The sequence below is a fragment of the Phascolarctos cinereus genome, unplaced genomic scaffold, assembly GCF_003287225.1.
Source record: "Phascolarctos cinereus isolate Bilbo 61053 unplaced genomic scaffold, phaCin_HiC Scaffold_2;HRSCAF=192, whole genome shotgun sequence".
NCBI lineage: Eukaryota > Metazoa > Chordata > Mammalia > Diprotodontia > Phascolarctidae > Phascolarctos > Phascolarctos cinereus.
Window position 1 is genome coordinate 132,243,210 of NW_027555625.1, and position 18,841 is coordinate 132,262,050.

Consider the following 18,841-nt stretch of genomic DNA (forward strand, 5'->3'; position numbering starts at 1 on the left):
GTTTCCTTGGTGGAAATCAGTCAGCTAAGAATTCATTAAGTATCTGCTATGTGCCAGGCACTGCTGGAAGCTCTGGGGATATAAAAATATCTTTAATGAATTTATATTCTAATGGGGGAGAAATTTGCCACATACATATATAGTTCTATACAAAATATATAAATAAAGTCAACTTAGAAGGAAGACAACAGCAGCTGGAGGATCAGGAAAGGCATTTTACAGAAGGTGCTTTGCAGAAGAATCTTGAAAGAAACCAGGATTTTGAGAGGCAGAGCTAAGAAAAGATAGATTCCTACACATGGGGGATAGCTAGCTAGTGTAAATGGATGAAGAAGGCTGATGGAGTGTTTTATGTGAAGAACAGCAATTAAGTCAGCATAGCTATAGAGTGGTGTCAGGAGGTACGGATAACCTGTTAGAAGATTCTAAGGATAGGAGTGGCTAGATTGTGGAGATTTTAAAATGCCATAAGAGTTTATATTTGATCTAGAAGTAATAGGTAGTATAGCTAGGTGATGCAGGAGTGCCGAACCTGGAGTCAAGAAGACCTGAGTTCAAATTCTGTTTTGTGAGCTAGGCTTTGCCTCACTTTCCTCATCTTTAAATGGGGATACTAATATTATCTACCTCTAGGGGTTGCTGTGAGGATCAAATGAGGTAGTTGTAAAGCACCTTCCAAAGGTGAAAGTTCTATATAGATGCTAGTGATGATGATGATGATGATGATGAGTTATTGGACTTTATGAGTGATGGGTGACATGGTCACACTGGTGTTTTAGGTAAGTCACATCCCTCACTTTTCTGGGTCTCAGATGCCTCATAAATTAAAGGAGTTCTATAGGAATGGTTTTGCAGAGGTGTGCTGGCAAACATTTGACAAGTTCTTCTTAAAAAAAGAAAGTGCAGGGCATATTTGAAGCTTTATCTGCATCACTAACACATGGTACCACTAACATCCCTTTCTGAAGTCTAGACAATCAATAAAGCAGTAAAGTCTACGTGATTTGTTACATATACCTGATTTCCCAGGGTAAATGCTCATGTTGAAAATTTAACGACCTGCTCAACCTCGTTTGAACCGGCTCCAGCACAGCACTCCCTCCACATTCCCCAGCCCCTCGGAGACCCTGGAAGCCAGACCTTAAAAACTCTCAGCAGCAGCCCATCCATTTCGCAGGGAGCCACACCGCGCATGTGCGGCATGAGCTCGGGAGTTGGGAGTTTCAAAGTCCACACCGCGCAGCCTCCAGGGCTCGCCCTGCCCCCATCCCGACGTGCTCTCGCGAGACCACCGGAAGCCGCTTTTTTTCCCCCCACCCCGCGCCCAGTTTTACACACACAACGGTGGCTTTCTCAGATCTGTCCGAAGGAGGCGCCATGTTTCCTCTTTTGTTGCTACTCTCCGGGCTGCTCACGGACTTAGGTAAGTCTAGCGACCCGGCCTGGGCTTAGCTCCCGCCCAAGGGCGGGGCAACTTTTTGGGGGGTGGGGGGAGGGGAAGAGGTAGTGCGTGTTTCTGTATGTATGTGTATGGGGGGAGGGCTGGAAACAAGTGAAGTCTTGGTCAGTGCAACAAATGGATATCCTTGGCTCATCCGTCGCCCTCCCCCTCTCCCTACCCCTCTCCCCAGGCCCGTCACCCTTCTTTGTTTGAGACCTGATAACGGAAAAGTTATCTCCCAAGCAGCACCTACCCCTTGCACGCAGCTGCCATGGGTACACCTGTTTCCTAATCGTATCCTGACACGGGCCTAAATCTTAATGCCCCTTTCCCCCTTCCCCCTACTGCCCCTGGGTCTGCATTCTGGTCTAAGGTGGTGAGGATGTGATAGCCTGGTAGATGTAAAGCACATTGGTATCCTTGCAGTATCAGTGCTAGGTGGTGTTGTTATGTTCAGGTGGAAGACCTTCAGATACTTTCAGAGGGGATATTGATGACCAAGGGACTGGGGGAATTCTCGTGTGACAGACAACAGACATTTATTAAGTGCCTGCTTTGTGGCCAGGCTGTATCAGGCTCTGGGGGTGCGGAGTTAAACATTGACTCAGTTCTTGCTCTCAAGGAATTTACGTTTTCCTTGAGGGAGGGAATAACACGTACTTTTACAGGATAAATAGAAAATAAATACGAGGTAGTTAAAGAGTTTGTTGTTCAGTGTCTGATTCTTCGTGATTCCGGACCACAGTGTCCATGGGGTTTTCTTGCAATGGCTTGCCATTTCCTTCTTAAGTAGATTAAGGCAAAGGGAGGTTGAGTGACTTGCCCAGGGTGATACAGTTAGTAAGCATCTGAGGATGCATTTGAATTTACGTCTTCCTGACTCCAAGTGTACAGCTGTATCCACTGAGCCACCTAGCTGCCTCCTACTTACAGACTGAGGGTAGTAGCAGGATTTTTTGGGTGGAAATAGTAGTATAACTGAAAACAAATCATCCTTCCCATCTCTTCGTAGAGAACATAGACTTGTAAGAGCAGAGTAGAACATTTCAGACATGAGCATTCTGTTGATTTGTTTTGCTTAATTAAACTTATAATATAAAGGGTGGATTTTTATTTGTAGGGGAAGTGTTGTGGGGAGTGGAATAAAGGGGAAGGCAGTAACATTGAAGCAAAACAAAAGAAAGCATCAGTGAAACAAAGATATAGGGGAAAGGAAAGTTCAGAAAAGGACATTAAAAAGCAGGGCAATGTGGGAACTGCCTTGATATATTTAATATGTACTTTTTAACCCCCATTAAGGTGTATATAAGATAGTCATGGTGTTCTATTCAACCTGTTTGTTTTCCCCCTATTCTTTGTATACATGTCAGGGGTATGTATGGTAAATTGTGTTGTTTTGATCATGTTGGTTACATGAGTCTGTCTGGATGTGGCTAGAAGGGAGGCAAGAATAGATGCATCTGGTCTTCTCCCCCAGTTCTTCTCCAAGGGAGACTTTGATTCCTGCCAGGAAGGGAGGCAGGAGTTTGAGGCCAGAAGCTGGCTACTCTGCTGTTCTCAAAGAGAGGGGCTATTAGGAGACTATTATATTTATTTGCTCTCTTAAATATTGTTAGTCTCGGAGAAATAAGTTTCAGGTTCAAGTTATATTCCTGGTCACTATCCCTTAACAGGGAAAGAGTGCCCCAAGGTATATATCCAGGGCTTGACTCCCTTCCTACCAAATGCTGGTTCCATAATGAATATGCATAACAACTAGCAGATAAATCCATATATACAAACAGATAGCAAACAGAAATCAGAGAAAATATACATGAGACTGTATACCAGATAATCCACAGGATGAATGAGCTCTGCCTCTGGGAGCCAGATAGCTCAATGAAGAGAAAGAGTCCCAGATCTCAAACAAGGGGAAATTTTCCAAAATGTCTAGTGTAGTAAACTGGAAATAGATGCATGATTGAATGGATCGCTTTCTACATGTGGGCTTCTTTCCAGTCTTTCCCTTCAGTTTGAAGGGAGGTTGGACCTGCACATCGTCTTTATTGAAGCTGGAACAAGAAGACCAGGATCTTTCTTTACCAGCTCTCACTATCTGAACCACTCAAGCAGGCATAGAGTAATCAGTCTTCACCAATGAGTCTTTCAAATGGGCTTCGTGGCTTGGAATATTTGGAAATTTTTATGAGTTTTAATACAAATAGTAAAATAAAAATTTTAAAAGGTAGTCTTCAGTTAGATCTTGATAGAAAGAGATTCTGTGAGGCAGAGGTCGTGGGTGGGGTGGGGAATACGTTCTAGGTATGAGGACTAACCAGTGCAAAAGTGGAGTAGTTTATAATGAGGTTAGAAGGATAGATTGGGAATAGAGTGAAAGTCTCTGAAAAAGAAGCAGGAGAGATTGTATTTTATCCTCAGGGAGGGCTTTTCAAACTTTTTTGTGCTATGGACTACTTTGGCAGTCTGGTGAAACCTGTGGTCTTCTTCTCAGGATAACTTTTTCTAATGGCATAGAATAAAATACAAAGGAAAGAAATTATATTGAAGTATACTAACCAAAGTACATATAAAATACAAAGGAAAGAAATTATATTGAAGTATAGTAATCAAAGTACATATGTATGTGTGTGTATATATGTGTTTGTATGTATATATACATATATATACGTGTGTGTGTATATATGTTGTATGTATATATATATATATATATATATATATATATATATATATATATATATATATATATATATATATATATATATATATACACTTTAAGTTCACGGACTTCTGTTAAGAATTCAGAACTCCTGTCCTAGAGGCAAAAAGGAGCCATAGGAATTTATTGAGGAGAGTAATGATACGGTCACATCAATGCTTAAGGAAAATCACTTCTCCAGACTATATTCGCAGTTCTTTTCACTGCTTGGTCATGCTTTAAAGTTTCGTTATTGATATAATTTTTATGTTGTCTCTACCATTGTAAGTCTATTAAATGCAAGTTCTATTTCTTTAAAAAAAAAGATTCTTCTTAGACTCTAATAGCAGAATGTTACAGCTGTACGTAATGTGTACTTAAAGAGTGAAAATAGTCTCTGCCGTCAAGGAGTTTATAGTCCAATGGGGAAGTCACATATACATAAGTCATTCTTAAAAGAGAATACATTCGTTTGACCCAGCAGTAGCACTTCTAGGGCTATATCCCAGAGAGATCATACAGATGGGAAAAGGACCCACATGTACAAAAATGTTCATAGCAGCTCTTTCTGTGGTGACAAAGAATTGGAAATTGAGGGGATGCCCATCAATTGGGGAATGGCTGAGCAAGTTGTGGTATATGCATGTAATGGAATACTGTTGTGCTATAAGAAATGATGAACAGGCTGAGTTCAGAAAAAGACTTATATGGTCTGATGCTGAGTGAAGTGAGCAGAACCAAGAGAACATTTGTACACAATAACAGACAGGTTGTGCGATGACTAATATTGATAAACTGAACCCTTTGCAGCAATACAAGGATGTAAGACATCTCCAAAGGCCTCGTGATGGAAAATGCTATCCACATCCAAAGAAAGAACTATGGCAGTTGAATTGCTATTTTTTTTCTCTCCTGTGAGTTTTGTTTCCTCTTTCTGCTGGTTCCTCCAATTGGTTCTAATTCTTACTTACAACATCACTAATGTGAAAATGTTTAATAGGAATGTATATGTATAGACTATATCAGATTGTGCACCGTCGTGGGGAGGGTAGTGGGGAGGAAGGGGGAGAAAAATTTTAATCTCAGAAGCATATGGAAGTGATTGTTGATAAATCAAAATAAATTAGTAAAAAAAAATACAGTAGCTGCTTAAGGGTACTGAGAAAATCTTCCTGTGGATGGATGGTGGTGGTTGAGCTCAGTCGTGAGAGAAACATGGAGTTTAAGAGAGAAGAAATGAGGAGAAAGCACTCTAGACAGCATTCAAGTAGGTCCATCAATGTAATACCGTGTGTAAGGAACATTAAGTAGGCAAGTATGGCTAGACCAAAGAGTGCATGGAAAGCAGTAATGTTTATTTTTCTAATTTTTTTTTTTTGGCTAGGCAGTGGGGTTAAGTGACTTGCCCAGGGTCACACAGCTAGTAAGTGTTATGTGTCTGGGGCCGGATTTGAACTCAGGTCCTTCTGAGTCCAGGGGTGGTGCTCTATCCACTGAGCCACCTAGCTGCCCCAAAAGCAGTAATATTTAAGGAGATGGTAAAGATGTGAGAAATGGCTAGATTGTGGAGAGCATTAAATGTCAAATAGAGGAATTTATGTTTGTTCCTAGTAAAGTTAGGGAGTCACTGAAATATATCAGCAAGGGGGATATTTTAGAAAAGATGGGAAGATGCTATTAAAACATCTAAATGACTACACATTTCTTCAAAAAGATATTGCAAGATGAAGGAAATTCAACCAATACCTGATGAAACAGAATCCTGTGGATTCCAGAGAGCATGAGATGCAACAGAATGTTCAAGAGAGAAATCAGAATAGAAGGAGGAAAGAGGTTTAATAGGGAACAAATACTAGAATTTATGTGTACACATTAACAGAAATGGGAGCAAGGAAAACTGCCCTGAAATCTTAGAATAGAAATCATAGAATCTGCCAGTCACCACCTGAAAGAGATCTCAAAATGAATGCTCCCAGGAATATTATAACCAAATTCCAGAGCTCCCAGGTCAAAGAGAAAATGCTTCAAAAGCAGTAAGAAAGAAAAAAAAATCAAAATAGTGTGGAGCCACCCAAGAGCACAAGATTTAGGAGCTACCACATTGAAAGAGTAGAGAGGCTTGGAATATATTTTGGAAAGCAAAAGAACTGGGATAACAACCAAGAATAACCTACCCAGCAAAATGGAGTAGAATTCTTCCAGGGATGAAAGTGAATATTTAATGAAATAAAGGACTTTTGGACATTCCTGATGAAAAGACCAGAGCTGAATAGAAAATCTGACTTTCAAATACAAGACTTAAGAGAAACATAAAAAGGTAAATATAAAAGAGATGTCATAAGGCGCTCAATAAGGTTAAACTGTTCACCTTTCTGTATGGAACAATTTGTGTGAAGACTATTATTGTGAAGGCCATAAATTCTAGTATTAGTTCCCTACATTTATTTTCTAAGAATTTATTGTAAGGAAGTTAGAAGATTCTACATAGAAGGCACAGGAGTGAGTCACATATGTTGGGATGATGTAAAAAAATGGATAAGGAAGAAAAAAGGATGCAGTTGGAGAAGGGGGAAGGGAGGGGAAGAATGGGAAAAATTATCTCACATGAAAGGTGCACAAGGAAGAGCTTTTACAAGGGAGGAGAAAATGGTATGGAGGAAGTGAACAATGCTTGAACATAACACATCAAAATTCGTTCGAAAAGGGTATATACATATATATATATATATGTGTGTGTGTATATATGTATGTATTTATACACACATATATATGAATATGAATATATATATATATGTATGTGTGTGTGTGTGTGTGTGTGTGTGTGTGTATATATGTTCATACACAGAGTTGGTAATAGAAATCTGTCTTACCCATCAGGGAAGTAGGAGGGGAGGGGGACAAGGGAAAGGAAATAGATGATAGAAGGAGGGCAGATAAAAGGCTGTGGTCAGAAGCAAAACAAGCTTTAGAGAGGGACAGGATAAAAAAAGAGAGAAGGATAAACAGAAGAAAATAGGATGGAGGGAATGCACAGTAATCATAACTGAATGTGAATGGGATGAACTCTCCAATAAAATGGAAATAGATAGTGGAGTGGATCAAAAACTAGAATCCTATAATACGTTGTTTACCAGAAACACACTTGAAACAGAAATCCACAGAGTAGCAATAAGGGGCTACAGCAGAATCTGTTATGCTTCAGCTGAAGTAAAAAAAAAAAAAAAGGAGGGGTAGCAATCTTTATCTCAGACAAAACAAAAGCAAAAAAGTATTTAATTTTCATTCATGTCTGATTCTGTGATCCCCTTTAGGGGTTTTCTTGGAAAAGATACTAGAGTGCTTTGCCATTTCTTTCTGCAGCTCATTTTACAGATAAGGAAGCGGAGGCAAACAGAATGAAGTAACTTGCCCAGGGTCACACAGCTAGTAAGTGTCTGAGGCTGATTTGAACTCAAGTCTTCTTGACTCCAGGCCTAGCACTATATCTACTGTGCCCCTTAGGGGCCCCAAAGCAAAAATACACCTAATTAAAAGGTGTTAGAAGGGAAACTGCATATCTTGCTATAAAGCATCAGAGACAATGAACAATACAAATACATATATACACCAAATGGCTTAGCATCCAAATTATTTTTTAGAAAGTCAAATGAATTACAGGAAGAAATAGAGAGTAAAATTATACTAGTGGGGGACCTCAAGTTTCCCCTCAGAACCATAAAAATTTAAGCATAAATAAGAAAGAAATCAAAGAGATGACTAGAATTTTAGAAAAGGTAGATATGTTAGACCTCTATAGGAAACTGAATGGGAATACAAAAAAGTGTACATTTTTCTGAGCTGTATATGGCACCTTCACAAAAATTGACCATGTATTAGGGCATAAAAAACTCACAACCAAATGCAGAAAAGTGAAAATATTAAATGCACCATTTTCATACCATAATGTAATAATTACCTTTAATAAATGGTCATGGAAAGATGGATTAAAAGCTAATTAGAAATAAAATAATCCTAAAGAATGAATGAGTCAAAGGACAAATGAAAAACAACAATTTCATTAAAGAGGATGACAGCAGTGAGATAACATTCCAAAATTTGTGGGATGCAGCCAAAGCAATGCTTAGATTTATATCTTTAAGTGTGCCCACCAATAAAAGAGAGACAAAGCAGGTAAGTTAATTGGGCATTGCAACAAAAGAACTAGAAAAAAAAACAAATTAAAAATCTCTAATTAAACACCAAAATGAAAATCTTGAAAAATCAAAGGAGAGATTAATAAAGTTGAAAGTTAAAAACCCATTGAATTAATAAAACTAGGAGCTAGTTTCATGAAAAAGAAACCCAATAAAATAGATAAACCATTAGTTGATTTGATTTAAAAAAAAACTCAGTTACTAGTATCAAAAATGAAAAAGGTCAATGTATCACCAATTAACATGAAATTAAAGCCATTATTAGGAGTTAGAAACATCACTTGTTAAATAGCATGAAAAGCCGTAATTGTAGCTCAGAGCAAAAGAAGCTGTGTTGCCAATGCATAAAATACCTGGGGATCAACCTACAAAGCATGCAAAAGACTTTTTCAGATTAAATTACAAAGCTTCCCTTAAAGAAATAATGAAGAGCTGAAAGAATATTCAGTGCCCATGGTGAGTCCATTCCAATATAAAAATGACAGTACTACCAAAATTTATTTATATTTTTAATGCTATATGAATTAGTTTACCAAGGGGATACTTTGTAGAACTTGAGAAAATAATAACACCATTGAAAAAAACAACAAGAACAACAAAGAGATCTGAAATATCAAGGGAAATGATGAAAAGAAGTAAGGACAAAGGGGGAATAGCACTTTCAGACCTTAGACTAGATTAAAACAGTCTGTCATCAAAACCATCTGGTACTGGTTAAATTATTAGAGAGCTAAATCAGTGGAACAAACTAGATAAGAGGGATTCAGAAACAATAGAACTCAATCCAATGTTTGGTAAAGTGGAAAACATAAATTACTTAGGAAAAAAAACTATTTGATAAAAACTGCTGCGAAAGCTGGAAAGCAGTCTGGCAGAAATTAGGCTGAAACCAATATCTTACACCATACTCCACAATACATTCTGAATGGAGATATACCCTTGATATTAAAGATCTTACCATAAAAAACATTAGAAGAGAAACTGATCCTATACTTCTCATAGGAATGGAGAGGTGATTATTGGATGGGAATAAAAAGGACTATACATATTAATATTGTACATGACAGGAAAAAATTGGCCATATAAGGTTACAAAAGCAAACAAATGGAGAAAAACAGATATAATTAAACACACCTTTTACTGGTGCAATACACTTTATGTTAAATAATGGGCCATTGGAGAAAACATTTTAGGTGGGTCAAAGAACAAGTAATAGAAATAGATAATTTCATTAAGATAATTACACTCATCAGACAACATTTGAGGATGCAGGCAAAGCAGGCCTTAGGGGAAAATCTCTAAACAATTTCGTCAACAATGATCAAGACATTAAAATAAAAAAAAAAGATTTAAAAAATAGATATTCTGGAAGTTGATGAAGATAGCAGTACATTGAAAGCAAAACTGTTTTGAATTAATAAAACTAGAAATTTATTTAGAAAATTCATCAGTCAATTCATTTTTAAAATAAAGAGAAATCAGGATTAAAAATGAAAAGAACTTAACAACAAATGAAGAATATATACAGGATATTAGAAATTTTTTTGCCCAATTGTATGCCAATAAAACAAGCAAATTAAATGAAATGAATGTATTTTACACAAATATGAAATGCTCAGAAAAGGAAATAGAAATCACAGAAATAAATTGAACAAGTCACAAATTAACTTCTACAGGAACAAAAACACCCAAGACAAAATTGATTTATGAGTGGATTCTGTTGAACAGTCAAAAGAACATTTAACTTCATTCTACTAAAGCTATTTGAAAAGACTGGAAAAGAAGGTATCCTAATAAATTCCTTTGTAATGTAAATATGAAGAAAAATAGAGGAAAACAAAATTACCACTATCAAAAATGGAAAAAAAATTTACAAGAAATAAAAAGTTAGAAAATATTCTGCCCAATTATATGCAAATAAGACAATTTAAATGAAATAGTTCAATAAGTATATATAAAATGCTTGATTTTAATAGCAAAAGAAATGAATTTAAATAATCCTAGCTCAGAAAAAGAAATCGAAGTCTTTCCAGTAAGATCAGGGTTAACCCAAGAATGTCCATTATCACCATGACTGTTTAACATAGTATTAGAAATGTTCATTATAACAATGATGAGAAAAATTAAAGAAATATAGATGAAGAAATAAAAACTGTGTATGTTGATGATATGGGGGTTTACTCAGAGAACACTAGAGAGTCCATTAAGCATTATTTGAAACAGTAACCAGTAAAGATTCAAAGTACAAATTAAATCCACATAAACTATTGGCATTTCTGGGTGTTACAAACAGAACACCAGAAGAGACAGAAAATTTCCATTTAGAATGACTGTACAAGATATAAAGCAATTGGAAGTCTATCTACTGAGATATATATATATATATATATATATATATATATATATATATATATATATATATATATATGGAAACTATATAAATACAGCTATAAAACTTTATGGTAATAAAGACAGACCTAAGTAACTAAATATGAATTGCTTAAATGTTGGCAGAAGCAATATAATAAAATGACAATACTATCTTAGTTAATTTTCTTTATTCAGTTTTGTACCAATCCAAGTAGGCATCTAGGTCACACAGTGAATAGAGCACCAGGTCTGGAGTCAGAAAGACTCATCTTCCTGAGTTCTAATCTGAACTCGGATACTTACTGGCTATGTGACCCTGGGCAAGTCACATAATCCTGTTTGCCTCAGTTTCCTAATCTGTAAAATGAGCTAAAGAAGGGAATAGAAACCACTCTAGTCTGTCAAGAAAACCCCAAATGTGGGGTCATGAAGAGTTAGACCTGACTGAAACAACTGAACAACAACCTATCAAACTAGCAAAGGATTACTTTATAAAACCTAAGAAAAAATAATGAAATTCATTTGGAGGAACAGAAACTGAAGAATCTTAAGAAAAATAATTCTTAAAAGATGTAAGAGATGGGGCAGCTAGGTAGGTGGCACAGTAGATAGAGCACTGGCCCTGAAGTTAGGAGGACTTGAGTTCAAGTCCGACCTCAGACCAAACACTTGACACTTACTAGCTGTGTAACCCTGGGCAAGTCACTTATCCCCAATTGCCTTAAAAAGAAAAAAGATGTAAGGGGGCCTGATAGAACCATTTTTTATGTTACAAAGTGGTGATTATCAAAACAATCTGGAGGAGTTTAAAAAATAGAAAAGTAATCAATGAAACAAATTTTATGCAGAATATACAGAGGCATGGCCTCTAGAGGTTGCCTGTTTGCATGGGGCTACACTGAAACATGTGGAGGTTCTCAGAGAGGGAGTCTGCCTATTCCCTTGTGTGTGCTGAGGCAAATGGGAAGAAATGCCTCAGCATGGCCAGGGGAACGGGAAGACTCCAGCCCAGAGAACCACTGCATGCTTCAGCATAGCTCTGGGCAAACAGGTAGATGCCGACCCTACAGGTGCCTAAGCAAGCAGTCAGCCATCAGTGGCCAGACCAGTATATGCTTCAGTGTAGCCCCAGGGAAACACAGAAATGGCCCACCAGCCTCAGCACACTCTAGCCTTTGCACCAGGTAAGCTGCCAGATCTCTATGGCATCCAGTAGTGACAGCAACCCCCTCAGTGCAGCACCAGACATAAGGGTCCCCCGTGGGTCTCAGGGTAACATCACTGTAGTGCCAGGTGAACAGCCAGAGTCTGAAGCTCCTGGTACAAGAAGCCTGAGATACCTAGGGAACAAAGATGAAATTTAAAAGAAAGGGAAAAAGGCCAAAAAAAAAAGAGCAAAAAATAGCAAAACAATCTGATCATGGAAAGTTGTGGTGACAGGGAAGATCAGGATACAAACTCAGAAGAGGGCAATGATGTTAAGACACTTATTGGCAAAACCCCAGAGAAAAACAGGAAGTGGTCTCAAGCCCAGAAGAGCCCAAAAAGGATCTTAAAAATCATATAAGAGAGGTAGAGAAAAATTGGAAGAAGAAATGAGAATGATGCAAGAGAATTATGAAGAAAGAGTCAACAGCTTGGAAAAAGAAAACAACTACTTAAAAAGTATAATTGGCCAAATGGAAAAGGAGATACAAAAATCCACTGAAGAAAACAAATCCTTAAAATGTACAGTTGGCCAAATGGAAAAGGAAGTACAAAAGCTAACTGAAGAAAACACCTCCTTAAAAGTTAGAATTGGGCAAGTGGAAGCTAATTTCTATGAGACATCAAGAATCAAATTCAAAAGAAAGAAAAAATAGAAGAAAATATAAAATGCCTCCTTGGAAAAACAACTGACCTGGAAAATAGATTCAGGAGAGACAATGTCAGAATCGTTGGACTATCTGAAAGCTAGAATCAAAAGGAGGACCTAGAGAGCATTTTTGAAGAAGTTATCAAGGGAAGAAAAAAAAAAGGGAAAAAAAAGGAAGAAAACCAAAGAAATTATCAAGGAAAACTGCCCTGATATCCTCAAACCAGAGGGCAAAATAGGCATTGAAAGAATCTACTGATCACCTCAGCAAAGAGATTCCAAAATAAAAACTCCAAGGAACATTCTAGCCAAATTATGGAACTATTAGATCAAGGAAAAAATAGTGCAAGTGGCCAGAAAGAAACAGTTCATATATTGGGGAGCCACAACCAGGGTTACACAGGACTTAGCAGCTGCAACATTAAAGGATTGGAGGTCATTGAAAGTGATATTCTGGAAGGCAAAGGAGCTAGGACAACAACCAAGAATCACCTACGCAGTGAAATTAAGCATAATACTTCAAGGGAAAAAAATGGTTACTCAATGGAATAGAAGGATTTCGAACTTACCTAAGAAGACTAAAATTGAACAAAAATTTTGATCTCCAGTATCAAGACCCCAGACAAGCCTAATAAGGGAAAAAAGGGAAAAGAAACATAAGGGATTCAGTGGAGCTGAACTGTTTACATCCCTACATGACAAGGTGATACTTGTAATTCTTAAAAATTGTACCACTAATAGCACAGCTAGAAAGAATATACATAGAGGATAAGGTGAATTTGAGGGAATGACATAAAAATAATTAAGAGATGAGAAAGAGGAGTGCACTGGATGCAGAAGGAAAGGAGAGGTATAATGGGATAACTTATTTAACAAGAAGAGGTACACAAAACCTAGTACAGTGGAGGGAAAGATGGGAGGGAGGATAATGGGCATCACTTGGACCTTATTCTCATTGTAATTGTCTGAAAGATGAAATAATATACACAATCAGTTGAACATAGAAATCTATCATACCCGACAAAATCTTGTAAAAATGAATGCTAAAAATTGTCTTGACATGTAATTTGGGGCAAAATACTATTCAAAAAACATGCAGAAGTAAATGAACATAGTATCTTATTGTAGCTAGGAGAACAATTAATGAGCAAATAAGGAATAGAAAGGATTACAGATGACAAAATGGACAATTTTAATTACATAAAATTAGGAGTTTTTTTTTATACAAATAAAACTGATACAGCTGATACTAGAAATTAGGCATATAATGGAGGGGAGGAGCAGGGAAGAAAAGAACCTTTGAAATAACTCTTTCTCCCTTCCTCCTCTCCCTTCTTTCTCTCTTTAGTGCAGGTACTGCCTCAATTTTGTGTTGGTATCCCTAGTACCTAGGACATAGTTGCTTAATAAATGTTTTCTTCTCCTTTTCTTGCTTTTCTGCATCCTCCTCTTATTCCTCCTCTTCTCTCTCTTCTTCCCTCTTTCACTCCCTCTTTTCCCTAAGTTGGAAGTGCAGCAACCACTCATAGCCTTGATCCTAATCTGATCATTCACAGAAGCTTGGTTTCTCCTCTCTTAAGCTGCCAGATGGCCCTCTGCTTCTGAAGGCTCACCATATTTGTGCCAGATTTAGTGATCTATTAGCCTCAGCCTCTCCAGCTACACATGCTATAGATGTCTGCCACCACAGCAAGAGTTTCTCTGCTAAGGTTTTGATTTCTAAGATATATAAGCAACTGATTCAAATTTATAAGAAAAAAATCACTCCCTAATAGTAAAATAATAAAAAAAAAGTATTTTTTTAAAGGAAGAGAACCAAGCTATCTATGTGTAAATTATATATATGTATTGTAGATGTTTTATATCAATAATAATTAGAGAAATGCCAATTAAAGCAACTCTTAACATTTCACCTCACACCCATAAGATTGGTAAAGGTGTCAGAAAGAAATACAAGTGTTGGAGAAGCTGTGGGTAAAGAGGCTCACTAATACATTTTTGGTATAACTGTGAGTTGGTACAGCCATTCAGGAAAGCACTTTGAAACTTTGCCTAAAAATAATCACTGAACTATGCATACTCTTTTATACCACTACTATATCTTCTCCAAAGAATTCAAAGAAAAAAGACAAGGAACCATATTATGAAAAATAATTACTTCATCTTTTTTGTAGCTGAAAAGATGAAAACTAAGGGTTTGCTTATCAGCTGGGTATTGGAGTACTGAACAAATGACATATGAATGTCATGGAATATTGTGCTATATGAAATGAGAAAGGGAGGGAATTTGTTTTACATAAGCGTGCATGTTTATTATGAGTTTTGTTTTATTTTGTTTTCCAGTGTAATGGAATCAGGAGAGAATGAAAATATTTTTGTTAATCAAAACTTCAGAAAATATATAGTGACATTCTTTTGATGACATTGAAAACTTGGGCATGTTTGTAGGCTTTAGAGATAGTTAATAGATACTGAAAATTGGAAAGAGAGAGAAATGATGATATAGTAAATCTGTTGGAGAATATTTAGAAGGGATGAGTTCAAGGGTACATGTTGTAAGTGTTTGTCTAGCAAGGAGACGGCTAACCTTCCCAATCAGTAACCAGAAATAAGATGGTGATAGTGGGGTATAAAGTCAAAGGAATGTGAGATGAAAATAATGGGAGAAGAGGGAGCTTGTAGTATGATATATGATCTTGATTTTTTGGTCAAGGTCCTCAACTCAGAGTTATACAAAATGAGGGACAGAGGGGTAGAGAATACTGTGGGTGACTTGAAAAGAGAAGAGAATGTTTTGAACAGCTGCTGTTGTTAGTGGCATAATGAATTAATTAGGGAGGAATAAAAGGATTGCCTAGTTGTAGAGAGGACCTAGTTGAGATTTGATAAGAAAGATTTGTAGTGGATCCAGCCTGTGGTTTCATGACTTCCTCTAGCTCTGTTCTTTTAGCGTGTGAGTAGTAACAATAGAAGTATATGGCATGATTAATCCAAAGTTTAGAGTTTGTCAAGGGATAGCTTGGTGGAGCTGAAGTCAGGATGATTCATCTTCATGAGTTCAAATCTAGCCTCAGACAGTTACTATGTGACCCTGGGCAAGTCACTTAGCCCTATTTACCTCAGTTTCTCATCTGTAAAATGAGCTGGAGAAAAAAATGGCAAACCACTCCAATATCTTTTGCTAAGAAAACCCCAAATGTTATCATGAAGAATCAGACCCAAAGAAATGACTGAGCAACAGAATTTGTCAAGGCATAAACTTTGATAGGACAAGATGATGGGATTTGAGAGTAGAGAATAGCTTCAAGTTGAAAAAAATGATTAAACCAAGATTGGAAAGAGAAAAAAGTATAGCCAGAGTAGGAGTGATAATCTGAGAAAGTAGTGAACGGTAGAGGGATTGCAATTCCCAGTGAGGGCCAAGAATTGCTTCTGGAGGGGCAGCTAGGTGGCACAGTGGGTAGAGCACCAGGCCTGTGTCAAATCTGGCCTCAGACTGAATACTTGACACTTACTAGCTTTGTGACCCTGGGCAAGTCACTTACCCCAAATGCCTTTAAAAAAATAAGAATTGGTTCTCGGGTTATATGTGATAGAGAAATATTGAATGATAATGGTTAATAAAGAAATCTTAGCTCTGGAAGCTCTGACGTAGAGGTAGGAGTAGGACAGAGAAGCAGTGCTCAGGCTCTGCCTCAGTGGTCATCATGAGGCTCCATCTTGGAGGGTCAGAGCTCAAGGCCCAAAAGCAATAGTGCCATTGGCAGCACTCTTGCCCTAGCACAGGGCAGAAGTGGCAGCATAGCCATGTTCACATCTGTGGCAATGCTCAGCCGTGGTATAATGGGGCAACATGGCATCTTGAACAGGGGGCAGAGTCAGGACCAGTAGAAAGCGTAAAAGGTTGATCATGGTATAAGGGGGGAGAATAACATATTGCAGCATTCGTGCCCCAGAATGGGACAGGGATGAAATTTGGACCAACATGGCTGATCTCAGGCCTGTGACAAGGCTTGTCTTTGGCATAGGGATGAGAATCAGGCCTCGGTAGCACTGGCCCCTGGTGTGCAGGAATAATCAGATCCCCATATTGTCATTGTTAATCCGATGGCAGAGCTTAACCTTAGCATAAGGGGCAGAGTCAGATGCCTGGCATGACAGTGCCTCTGCCTTAGCACAGAGGAATAGTAGTAGCTTATGAGCACTGAGTCCCTGGCATAGGAGGGTAGCCAATTTCTAACAGCGTTTTCCTTCACATTGGAACAGTGGTTGTCACAGGTGCTCAGGCCCTGGGTAGCTTTTGTATAGGATTTGAGTGTCTCTGGGCAGAGACATACCCCAGCAGAGTAGACACAGACAATAAACAGTGGCAAAGGCAGGAGCATAACCTGCTTACTAGGAACTGATGGGGGCTTTCTACATTACTGTCAGTATGGTAATTAGGTTGCTATGTGTACAGAGTGCTGGGCTTAGAATCAGGAAGACCTGAGTTCATATCCAGCCTCAGACACTTACAAACTGTATGACTGATCTTGGGCAAATCATTTAACCTCTGTTTGTCTCAATTTACTCATTTGTTAAATGGGGATAAATAGCATTTACCTCCCAGGGTTGTTGTGAAGATTCAACATGTGACTGGCACATACAAAGTACTATATAAATGTTTGGTCATTTCACTCTGGCTCTTTGTGACACCATTTGGAGTTTTCTTTGCAAAGATACTGGAGTCCTTTGCCATTTCCTTCTTTAGCTCATTTTGTAAACTTTCATCGTTAGCTGTTATTAGTACCCAGTTGTCACTAGACAATTCTTCCCCAGAAGGGATTTAGAATACCAAAGAGCTGTTTTAGAAAGTGATGTGCTTTGGGGGAGAATAAACTGGGGCAGCCCCTTAGTAGAGACTTCTAAAGGAGTAGAGATTTGGTTACCCTTTCCCTTCCCTGCTCTAGAGGGAGTGAGTTTGTCAGGCTTTTTGCATCCCTGAGGTTGAGGTTGTCTAGCAAAAGACCTACAGTCAAGTTAAGTGGTAGGAGATCCTTTAGAAAAGAATTTCTGAACTATATTTTTGTGTCATATATTTCTTGAACAGTTTGGTGAAGCCTGTAGACCCCCTTTTAGAATAATGTATTCAGATAACTGAAAGAAATCTTAACTTTTAGTTATGTATTAGAGGAAATAAAGATGTATTATTTCTCACTCAGGTCCATGGAACCACTGTGAAATCTAGGTTAAGAACCAGGGTTAAGAGCCCTTGCTCTAAAAGAACTTTAGACCTTGCCACCAAGGAGTTTGGTATGGTTTGAGCAATATCCTAAAACCTAATGCTATGCAAATTAGACTAGTTTTTCCTTAAAAAAATATTGAAGGGCTTATTGTGTCTGACTGCAAAAACAGCCATGAGATGAGGGCCTAGAGCTTTTTCTTTAAATTTCTAGAGACCAGAATAACCAAGAGAGGTAGAAGAGAGCTGGACTTAGATGAATCAAGGCTGTATCCTCAGTGAATTTCATTTGCCTGCTTTGAATGTCCTTTCTCTGCTATAGTTAAGTAAATCTCATTTTGTTAACTCTTGAATGACCTAAGAGTGTCTCATTTTGTTCTACTCTTAGACCTCAGTCACTTGACTGGTTGGATCAGTTCTGACCCATTACAGATGGTATTATAAAAACAGTAGAAAACATCCTCCCTATAATCCTGGGTATGGTCTCCCATAAATATACATAGCATCAGTGGGAAGAGTAACACATAAGTAGATTACACTGGTAATATGACTTACATGTAGGCAACACATATGACCAGAATATCTAATACCTTCTGAATGGAAGGATGCTACCATGTGGTAGAGATACAAGGAAAATGGCAAAGAGGGTTTCCCTCAACAGCTGCGTTCTTCCTCTAAAGCTAGCTACCATCTCTCCTGCCAGAGTTTACTTTCCTCATACTTGTCTTCTGCCTTGATTGACTTTTTTGGAGAATGTGTTGCTCTCTTAAAGGCACCAGGGTCATGGCTGGTCCTTCAGGCAATCAAAGTCTCTGCCCCCCTCTAGTGCAAGAAATTGGAGAAGTTATGAAGTGTAATTGCTTTTCATTTCCTTTAAGGCCATAATGCTTTGTTGTTTGTGTTACCTGCTACTTACACCATCAGATGAACCAGTGGAGAGAGGAAGAGGGGGGCACTCAATTGATAAGTTCCTCTTTGATCAATGCTGCCCCTTCTTCCATTTCATTTACAATTACAAAATTCCATTTTAGGAAATCCCATAATAATCCTGAGAAGTTCATTGTGA

The 18,841-nt window shown here is 37.9% G+C and overlaps 1 protein-coding gene across 3 annotated transcripts in view; it reads left to right on the forward strand.

Annotated features, from left to right (window-relative positions):
• Positions 1-1,296: 1,296 nt before the first annotated feature.
• Positions 1,297-18,841, forward strand: part of LOC110203206 (disintegrin and metalloproteinase domain-containing protein 2) — a 145,540-nt gene continuing 127,995 nt past the window's right edge. For all 3 annotated transcript variants that reach the window (XM_020979691.2, XM_020979693.2, XM_020979694.2), the window contains exon 1: positions 1,297-1,423. In XM_020979691.2, coding sequence (XP_020835350.1) covers positions 1,378-1,423 — 46 coding nt within the window. In that variant the 5' untranslated portion in view covers positions 1,297-1,377. The remainder of the gene's footprint in view (positions 1,424-18,841) is intronic.